Source organism: Rhinolophus ferrumequinum, chromosome 12, assembly GCF_004115265.2.
Source record: "Rhinolophus ferrumequinum isolate MPI-CBG mRhiFer1 chromosome 12, mRhiFer1_v1.p, whole genome shotgun sequence".
Classification (NCBI taxonomy): Eukaryota; Metazoa; Chordata; class Mammalia; order Chiroptera; family Rhinolophidae; genus Rhinolophus; species Rhinolophus ferrumequinum.
Genome location: NC_046295.1, coordinates 30,508,193 through 30,518,849, shown reverse-complemented (window position 1 = coordinate 30,518,849; position 10,657 = coordinate 30,508,193). Strand labels below are relative to the sequence as shown.

The 10,657-nt window shown below is 41.7% G+C and overlaps 1 protein-coding gene across 1 annotated transcript in view; it reads right to left on the bottom strand.

The window, feature by feature from the left end:
* Nucleotides 1-590: 590 nt before the first annotated feature.
* Nucleotides 591-10,657, bottom strand: part of GLDC (glycine decarboxylase) — a 75,639-nt gene continuing 65,572 nt past the window's right edge. The window contains exons 23-26 of the mRNA XM_033123944.1: nucleotides 7,195-7,290; nucleotides 3,981-4,153; nucleotides 1,826-1,906; nucleotides 591-1,302 (exon numbers count right to left, since the gene is read on the bottom strand). Of these exons, the coding sequence (XP_032979835.1) occupies nucleotides 1,159-1,302; nucleotides 1,826-1,906; nucleotides 3,981-4,153; nucleotides 7,195-7,290 (494 nt within the window). The 3' untranslated portion in view covers nucleotides 591-1,158. The remainder of the gene's footprint in view (nucleotides 1,303-1,825; nucleotides 1,907-3,980; nucleotides 4,154-7,194; nucleotides 7,291-10,657) is intronic.

Genomic DNA, 10,657 nt, shown 5'->3' with positions numbered 1-10,657 from the left:
TGGCAGGCATGCTAGTCGCCTACGTGAAATCTTTCCCCTTTGATTAACAAACTGCTGATTTTCTATGGGGCAGTAACATGTCTAGGTAAAAAGATCTCCCCATAACCCTTTGTAGCCAGGAGTGGCAATTTGAACCAATTCTGGCCAGTTAGAAGTAAGCAGAAATTACTGGGTGGAACCTCTAGGGAAGCCAACTTGGATGGAACCTGCCTGTTGTCTTGTGTTTTCCCCCGTTTTCTTATCTAGAATGGGTATGTGATGCCTGGGTATGCAGCAGCCACCCAGGACTGAGGATGAAACCTGTATGCCGAGGGAGGCTTGCGCTTGCCTTATTACTGCTGGATTTACCGTTAAACAAGAAAAGATAAACTATTTGATTAAAGTTCTGTAGCTGGGTTTCAGTTACACACAGCATAACACAGTTCTAACAAAAAGGGCTAAAGTGACATTCACTAAGACTTACTGTTTTTTTAGCCAAAGACAAAACTGATAATGTAACAGTGGATATTGGGTTAGGTGTTCTCATTTACCCTTCAAATCCCTCTGAACCTGTACAGGGGAGTGAGATTGAAAAATGGACCAAGACATTCTTCAAATTGAAATGCTTTTATTAGAGTACTAATAATTGCAGATAAAAAAAAAAACATACACATGTAAAAAGAGAAACACTCAGAAATGCTATTACAGATTAGGCAAATCAGTCAGAGGAAAAAGATTTCTGTAGCGTATATAAAATGTAAACATTGCCCTGGGATTTCCCACAGATGGCACAGTCCATAAGGACTTATTTGGAACAAAAATAAGTCTATCGAATCTCCAGTATCACCTCTATAACATCTGCAAACTTGCTACACTGAAAGTTGAAGTTCCTAGCACACCCAAAATGTTCTATGCAAAAAACTAAAAATGGCTCCCAATCAAGGCAACTTGAACATGAACTGCTACATGTGGAAACAGCACCGAAGCAAATCAGTATTCCAACGACGAGCTTCCACTCACTATGCTAACTGTATTTACATTTACCTTGACAGAGATTACAAAAATATATGTAGTATATAAAACCCCAACTTGAGTCTGGGGTTGAAGATGAAATATTTCTTGCTTATCAAATGCTCCAGAGAGGCACCAAATCAGTCACTTGAACTCAGGCAGAGGGGATTAAGAAGAGGCCCTCTTCTGCTCAGAAAATGGAGATTCATAAACTTCCATGGGGGGGCAGGTACAAACCAGGTGCTGATCTCCGTAGATGTCATCAATCCGGGCAATGGTTGGCCAGAATTTGTTCTCTGGTTTCACAAAGGGCTGCAAGGGACAAAAGACAGAAATATTCTGGGGTACTGTGAAAGGTTTCTCTTGGGAGAGGAGATTACAGTGGTACCGTCAAAGCCTAAGACCACTAGCCCAACAAGTACTCAGAAAGTATAAGCTAAAAGCCAACTCTTCATTACTGTCCCAAAAATCCCAACTTTTGATGCTTGTCCCCATCCCATCAAACAGACTACAGAGTATCTTCTCCTTCATATAAGAATCAGAAAGGAAAGGTTGCATTTGGGGCCATCTCCCTGTTGGATGATGGTAGAAAACATCTGCTTGACTGGATCTTCCTCCACTGTGCGCCCTGCCAATTCCCAGGCCTGTGGTGACACTCTGACTTCAGAGCTCTGAAAGCCGATTCCTGTGCTCTGCGTCCTGCATCATGACCCATATTTCACAAAGTGTCCCATATATAGTTACTATACTAAGGAGAGACTACAAGCCTGGGAGCCCCTCATACGCACGTGAACCCTATGCCAACTAGTACAGTTAGCTTCAGAGGAGAACTTACGAGTGGGAATGCTGCCACCTCTCTGGAATATGGCCGATCCCAGTGGGAGGATGTGACGCAGGTCAGGGAGTGAGGCGACATCTGAGACAGACAGGGATGGGAGAGGGATCAGAGCAGAACACTTCACCTCAGCCAGTGAGCTTCTGACGGAAGCCCATGGACAGAAACGGCTGTTTTATTTTGATTCAATTTAGGAGGAAGGAAATTTTGGTAGGAAATTTTTTAATTTGAAATATTTCAAATATCAGAAAGTTATGGTAACATAATAAGCACATCTACAACCACTATAAATCAACATTGTCATATTTGCTTAAACTTTTAAAGTAAAAAATTACAAATACACTTGAAACTGGCTGCATATTTCCTCTTCGTCTCATTGCTCACCCTCTTCCCCAGTAATGACCACTATCTTATATTCAGTGTTCACCATTCTCATCATGTTTTCTTTTTTTAAATTAATCATTTTTTTTTTATAAGATTTTTTTATTGGGGAAGGGGAACAGGACTTTATTGGGGAACAGTGTGTACTTCCAGGACTTTCTTTTTTCCAAGTCAAGATGTTCTTTCAGTCTTAGTTGTGGAGGGCGCAGCTCAGCTCCAGGTCCAGTTGCCATTGCTAGTTGCAGGGGGCGCAGCCCACCATCCCTTGCGGGAGTTGAACCGGCAACCTTGTGGTTGAGAGGATGCGCTCCAACCAACTGAGCCATCCGGGAGCTCAGCGGCAGCTCAGCTCAAGGTGCCGGTGTTCAATCTTAGTTGCAGGGGGCGGAGCCCACCATCCCTTGCGGGACTCGAGGAATTGAACTGGCAACCTTGTGGTTGAGAGCCCACTGGCCCAAGTGGGAATCGAACCGGCAGCCTTCGGAGTTAGGAGCATGGAGCTCTAACAGCCTGAGCCACCGGGCCGGCCCCTCATCATGTTTTTATACTGTTACTTCATATATTAATAAACAGCATAAAGCATTTTTTGGTACAATTTTAAACATATATCATGCTATTGTGTTTCCCCGAAAATAAAACCTAGCCAGACAATCAGCTCTAATGCATCTTTTTGGAGCAAAAATTAATATAAGACCCTGCTTATAGTAAAATTATAGTAAAATAAGACCAGGTCTTTTATATTATGTTGTATTGTATTGTATTATATTATATTACATTATATTCCCAGTCTTATAGTAAAATAAGACCAGATCTTATATTAATTTTTGCTCCAAAAGACACATTAGAGATGATTGTCCAGCTAGGTCTTATTTTCGGGGAAACAAGGTATGCGTGTTATTCTCCACTTGCTTTTGTAACTCAGTGTTATGTTCTTTACACGTCTATTGCCATTTTGAAAAATAGCCTAAATCCTGCAAGAATCAGCAGTATCCAGAGAAAAGAGAAATAACAAGGATAGTAGAAACAATCATACTGTATCACTTCATTGTCCTGTGAAAGCCACACTCCGCCTTCTCCTGCCATCCATTGGCCCCCGTTCTCCACCTGCAGCTGGACGTTTGGGAACCTGCTTGACTGGTTGTCTAGCTTGAAGGCCATAACAACACAACCATGGCCTTCACGGCTCTCAGTCCATGATCCCACAGCTTAATAATGTCTGGACCTAACAAGAAACTTAGGGCTGTGACCAGATAGAAAAATGAATGTGTTCTGGAAGAGGCAGGATAATGCCTAACAAAATTTTCTCCAACATAAGCCATAAATATTGTAAAACAGTCAGGCCAACTACCCGCCTGGGTCTAATAGAAGTACCTACCTTTATCCCGAGTTTGTGAGGTAAATCATCTCTAGTGAGTGCATCAAACGGACACAAACACAGAATGCTAAGACTTCCTCAACTCAAGCCCTGCAGCCTGTGCTCCCTCCTTTAGTAACCAGTTGGGTGTGTGGAGGGTGTCGAGTTCCCACAACCCCAAAACAATTACACGAAGTTAAAACCCATCAGAAAATATCCACCTTATACTTGAGTAACCACTGCTATGTTCAAGCAGCTTTAAACTTCCAAGGAATGAATGCATCATTGTCTCAGAAGAATGGCCTTATTCTAGGCAAGAATATCATCTTCTAATGAGAGTTCAGGGTTAGCTAGCACCCTGATCAGACACCAGTTTCTGCTCTAGGGGACATTTTGAATCAAGTACCAGTGCCTACGCACCTTCAGTGGGTTAACCCTCGGGTCAATACGGCCCTCCTCGATGTCGGCGATTTCCTGCCGAATGCTGATCATGGCGTCACAGAATCTATCCAGCTCTGCCTTGTCTTCCGACTCAGTGGGCTCAATCATCAGAGTCCCTGCCACTGGCCAGGACATGGTAGGGGCATGAAATCCTTCAAGGGAGACAGGGACATGTGTCACTCATTTTGACCTCCCAATTTGGAAGAGATCCTCCCTATCTTATAATTTATCCTAAGGAAACCATCAGATAAATTTGCTAATATATGTATCTGAGGATTCATCTCAGCACTGTTTATGGAAGAAAATCAGGAAATAATCCAGCATCCAACTGATCCAGGATCAGTTAAACAACTTTTACAGGTTATCCATACAATAAATATGTAACCATCAAAAGTGTGTAAATTTAGATTTGTTAAATTGGGTCAACATTGAAAAATAGTAAGAAAAAAAACACTACATCATGATACTCCATTTTATTTAAATATATATATATATATATATATACCTTGAAGAATACTAAAAATATTATAAATAAGCATAAATACTAAAAGAATACTAAAGAGTAAATACTAAAAACTAAAATTTTAACAGGTGTTATTGCCAGAAAATGAGACTAGGATTTTCATTTCACTTTGTGATTTCGAGTCTTTCTCTAACGCTCATGTATTACTTGCCATTAAGAGAAACTACAGTATTAAAGCCTGTCAAATGATAAAGAGGAGCCTGGAGTGTCATTGTCCCTGTCCTACAGACAGGGAAATGGTACGTGGAAAGCCTTTGGCTTTACTCTGAATACAGGCTGAAGGTTTCCTATGTTTCCATTAAGATGAATGGTCGAGAGAGATTTCCTGAACAAAAGCCAAAAACAACTTTTGCCATTTCTTACCCTTTTTCTGTAACTTTAAAAGATGAAGACTGGCTCCTGGGTTGATATACCTGCCTGCTAAGTTTGCCCTACAGGACTGCAGTGACTCCCAATTCTGGTGCATCATGCATGACGGGATGCTTTAGTCATGATTATATGCTTTAAGGATCGTCTCCTCAACATTTTATTACAAAAATTTTCAAACATACCGGTAAGTTAAAAGTAGTGAACACCCATATATCTTCCACCTAGATTTTATAGTGATGCTCTGTTTGCTTTATCACGTATGTATTCATCTATCCATCTACCTTATTTTTGATGTATTTCAAAGTATGTTGCAGTCATAAGGTCACTTCTCCCTTAAACACTTCAGCATGCATTTCATTAACTAGAATTCAATATCCACATATTTTTGTGATAAAATGGACATACAGGGAAAAATGCACAAACCTTAATGCATTTACGATTTAAACGATTTAATGAGATTTCACAAATGCATAGAACTGTCACCCAAACCAGAAAGGGATTTTTTTATGTTAAACAAAAGCTGGTCTCGTTAAATCTGAAACAAATTCAGCCCAATATATACTGCTGTAGTGGTTTCCATATCTGGAACCATCTGAGTTATCTAGGAACACAGATTCCTGGATCTCGACACGGATTCAGAAAGTCTCACGTCAGGCTCAGAAACCTGAGTGTTAAAAACTCCCCAGGTGATCCCAATCATTAGTCATGTTTGAAAACCTCTGTCCTGAGGCAGCATGTCCCACACTTGTCTGATAAGACTCATCCATGGGACGCTTGTTAAATATACAGATTACTAGGCCTTTCCCTTGGAAATTCTGCTTCAGTAGGTGTTATTAAGGTCCAGAATCTATGTTGCCCTTTTCATTGTTGTTTTTTTACTTAGCCATTCATTCATTCATTCTCTCTTACTAAATACATATGAGTACCTGGACAATTGTGGGCTTAGGGCAAGTGTGGCAATCACTCTATCAAACATCAAAATAATAACTTCAACTACCACCTCCCTCAGCCCTTCGTCTCTCTACCTCAAATACTGCTGCAGTCAGATGTGTGATGCAGACAACGCATTGTAGAAGGAAAGCCTTATCCTGAATCTGCCACCTCAGCCATTAGCTGGGAGGTTGAGACAGGTTACAGGAACAGCTAAGAGATTTTGAGGAGGTCATTGCTACTTTCATTAATGAAACCTTTCTCTGGCTTTCCTATTTATTATCAATGTAACTTTACATAATAAGATCATTCGTTCAAGGGAGAATAAGTCACAGTCGTAAAACTATTCAATTATTAAAGTTTTCACTTACTAAAAGCAATCATTCAAATTATCACTAAAATTCACACAGGACTCCACATCCATTGAAAGGCAGTGAATGTTGTCTCCCCAATTTAGCCTTTCTGAGAATTGAAGGGTCTTTGATATTATTAATACTGTGTTTCCCCGAAAATAAGACCTAACTGGACAATCAGCTCTAATGCGTCTTTTGGAGCAAAAATTAATATAAGACCCGGTTTTATATAAGACCTGGTCTTATTTTACTATAAGATTTTTTTATAGTAAAAAAAGATTTATAAGATTTATAAGAATTACTCGTATTAATTTTTGCTCCAAAAGACACATTAGAGCTGATTGTCCGGCTAGTTCTTATTTTCGGGGAAACACGGTAATGTCAGAAAATGTATTTTAATAAGGGTTGTGCTGAATGAACATCCACTAACACACAGACCAAGGGCCCGTTTCTCTTAAAATCCTTCAAAGAAAATTGCACCTTTGTGAAAACAACATGCGCCTACTTCTTCAGCTCTAGAAGTAGCTGAAACCGCCATGCCATGACTGAGATGGTTATAAAACTCAAATGCCGTTCATTTCTAATACTTCTACGGGTTACTTGCTCCACTTCCTTCCCCGTTACTCCAACTTACCTCTTCATGGACTTCTCTGTTTATCAGGAATGGGATGGGAGTAAGAATTTACTGGAAACATGGGCACAGAGCAACAATTATTTTCTTTGGGATTTTTAATTTTAAGTATACAGACTTCTTTTCTTGGCGCATAGATTCAAGATGCATGATTTAATATCTTTCAAGGGGCACTACAAATGTAGTCATAAGGGAGAGTTTTTCTCTATCACTTTGAAGGTTGCCGAGAACCCTGGACTCCCCATTTAGCCTATGGAGCAGTGTCCTGTGGTGCCTGCACATTCTGTCTGTGCCACCAGGACGCAGTCCACAGCCAGCAAGGGCAGCTGCATGAATGTCCAAAGCCCGAGTTCTCCTACAAGGTGTTGCTCCCATGAGGCCACTCACCGTAATCCTGAAGCCTCTTGGCCACATCCACGGCCTCAATATTTGCAGACTTTTTGAAGGGTCTCGTATCCAAAATAAATTCATGAGCCACATAACCTGTTCAGGAAAATTGTTTCAAGATTTGCATCAGCTTATTGTTTCACCCAAACAAATGAGCAAATACCAGCTTTTTAATGCATATTAAAACACATGGGTACTTGGTAAGTTTATAGTCGGAAACAAAGATTTCACACACAAAATTTTAACATGTCAGGCAAATGTGTCTGATCCTTAGTGTGCAGCACACTCATGAGCCAGCAAGCTAATGGGATGTAGGGCTTTGGTGCCGATGTCCTGCTGGGGATGAGATGATTTCTAATACTGAGGACCTAAAGTCCACATACAACGTTTTATCACAGGCCTGATCCTTTTATACAAAATATTTTTCAAGCTAAGAATGCACTGACACCCTTTTCAGCATCCTGCCCCCAACATCACATAACTGTGTCTTCTGCATGAAGTCCATATTTACTAAACATATATCCATAGGACACATTCAGAATTTTACGTGATTCTTCAAAGGGATATCTGAAGTTTGGGTTTCACACCGGGAATTAGAAATAGGGGCTGCCAAACAGCACACCACCAGTGGCAAGGAGTTGATGAAACCAAAGTCTCTGGGGCCAGTTCACTTTGTTGTAGTTTGTAAACTGATCCCCTGTCTACGCCCAGGCTGCCACCTCCCCAGAATGAGCTGATGACCATCCATCCATCATCAGTAATAGACCACCGAGTCAGTCAGCATTTTCATAAATAGAACACTCCTGGGGGCTTCCCAAATTCCATGGCCACATAACTGATGCATTCCCTTCGAGGAGTATCCACACATGAGACAATAATGTACTCCTCCTTGACCTGCTTTCCTGACTCAGCAAACGATGAATCTACTTACAGATACTTGCAGCAGACAAGTGCTCAAGCCTGCGCAGAATGGCCGCAGCTATTACCCATCCTGGGTAGTCTATGAACTGCTGTGCTTCGTATGGAACGCACACATGTGACAGGATTGGTTTTGTTTGAAAATAAAAGGATGAGAGCCTGAGACGAATATACTGTTACTGTATGTTTTTAAAACACGATCTCTAATGATGACAGGGATTAAACTTGTGAGTGGTGAGGAGAGTGATTCAAAAGTCAAAAGTTAAAAGTTGTACTCATAGGTAAACTCAGAAAAACAAGTGCCTTAAAGGGATGACCCGTTGGAATGTTCAGGGGGGAAATCGTGAGATTATTTAAATCCTTGTCAACTATTAAGGCCAGGAATCCTAAATGCCCTATTATGCTACCCCATGTGGGGAGCCCATCCTTGGACTTTTCTTCTCTGAGCCTCTGGCAGCCACCCCAGCACCAGCACTGTGACAATGACACGAGGAAGAAGGCGAGTGAAGCTCATTGCTCTGAAGGACGCAGCCGGGAGGCGGGGAGGAGGAGAGGGAGTCACTCTTGCTGGAGGAAGGAGAGCAGAGTCTTCCAAGCAGAGGTATAGTAATAGCTGAAAGGCCCACCACGCCAAGGCCAGTGCGGCTAACACCAAGACTTCATCTCAGGGGCCCCCACCGCAGCCAAGTGGTTTGGGAAGAGCTCCATTTTCAAAATGAGGTTCAGATGTTATTTTCTAAATCCATATTCTAATGCCTTCAAATGGAAACTAGTAGAATTTCAGCCTCTCTCTCTCTCTGTCTCTCTCTCTGTCTCTGTCTCTCTCTCTCTCTCTCTCTCTCTCTCTCTTTCTGTTACTCTCCTCTCTCTTTCTCTTTCTCTTTCTCTCTCTCCCTCCCCCCTTGAGTCCTGAAAGGGGTGAAATTTAAACTTGGTAGTTATTAAAGGCCAGATCCCAAGATGTTCATCTTTGCAGTTCTTAAGGCGAAAAGATATATGAACCTTCCATGGCATATGGTGAGTCAGGGCAATCTGAGGTAGAAATTGTATACACTGATCAGCGCAAGTTTTAATGTTCACTTAGCAGGTGTTTTTGCTGCGCCTAACCATGACTATAACAGAGCCTGCAAGATACCAAGTCAAAGGAGCAAGGAGAGGAGGGGTAGGAACATGGAAAAGCTTGGCTCTAAGCTTAGAACATCCCCCTCCCAGCACCCCAAATGTTAATGATCTTCCGAGGCTGAAGATGACATGGGAACATGCCAGAGAAAAATAAGACTTCTCAAAACCCCCCCTTGGGAGCTGGGACTGGACCTTACTGATCCCACATCCTCAGAATGACTGCCTAGAAATACATGGACCTCACCGGATAATTACGCTATAAAGCTTGGATGGGCAATGAACGCTCCGACAAGCTTTTCAGTTGCAATCCAGGGACCACAACTAACAATCAAAACTGCCTGTTTCCCTGGGAATGAGAACAGGGCAGGCAGGCCCCTGGCCTCAGGAGGGTCACTTCCCAGCCGGGGATGTGACGGCCCGGCCTGAGGCCCATGTCCACCCACAAAGGCCACCAAGAAACTTCTTCACAGGAATTTCCAAACAGAGTTCGGTTTGTCTAAGATCAGAAAGAAATAGGCATTTAAGAATTTAAAACATAAATAAAATATTGGGATACTAACAAAGTTGTCTAGTCCACTGACAGGAACTTCATTTAGACCAAAAAGTGAGCTTAGCCTCCCACAAGAGTAAACATCTGTGAATTTTTTAAATTCCTCCTTTAAAAATATATCATCTTACCTGAGGTAATTCATTTCTTTCCTCATCCTAGCAGAATAAATCTGACTGCTGCTACCCCATCTCAATTCTTGCCTGTCCCTTCCTTGCTTAGCAAAACCGTACGCCTCAACAGTTTAGCTGGTATTTTCAAATCTCTCAAAGAAATGGTTCATAAAGGGAAGGCTGGAGTTCATTAAAATTAGTGCCTCAGAGTCATCCAAAGTCATTCCAAAGTCTTATTTAGAGCTAGTAAATAGGATTAAGATGAATAACGGTCTTCAGATATTGCCATTAGACATTTTGGAATACAGTGTGTTTAAAAACATTTCTATGTTGTGCCCTCGGGAGGTACAGTGATAATTCTTTTCTAGGCCCTAAATTACTAAGCCTGAAATTGTATGAGTGTGTTTACCAGACCAAACATAAGACAATTTTCGGTTTCATGAACTTCGGGATTGGGTAATCACCAATCCATTTCTGCTGGGGATGAGCAATAGGATTCATTATTTCATTCTGGGGTAAAATGTCAAAACAAATGGAAATTTCATCTATCTTTTTGTGCTACAAATCCCCTCCCTCGGGCTGGGGCGACTCTGCCCGAAAGCAGCCACTTAAATGCCAAGCGTGTGGGGGGCACCTGAGAAACCATCTCGCTCACTCTCCTCTCTCCTGGAGGGCCGCCACCCTCCCCACGTAGTCTGGATCACACTGTTTCTTTCTTGCTTTAAAAAAATAAAGTTTGCATCACACAGCTCTGTGCACATAC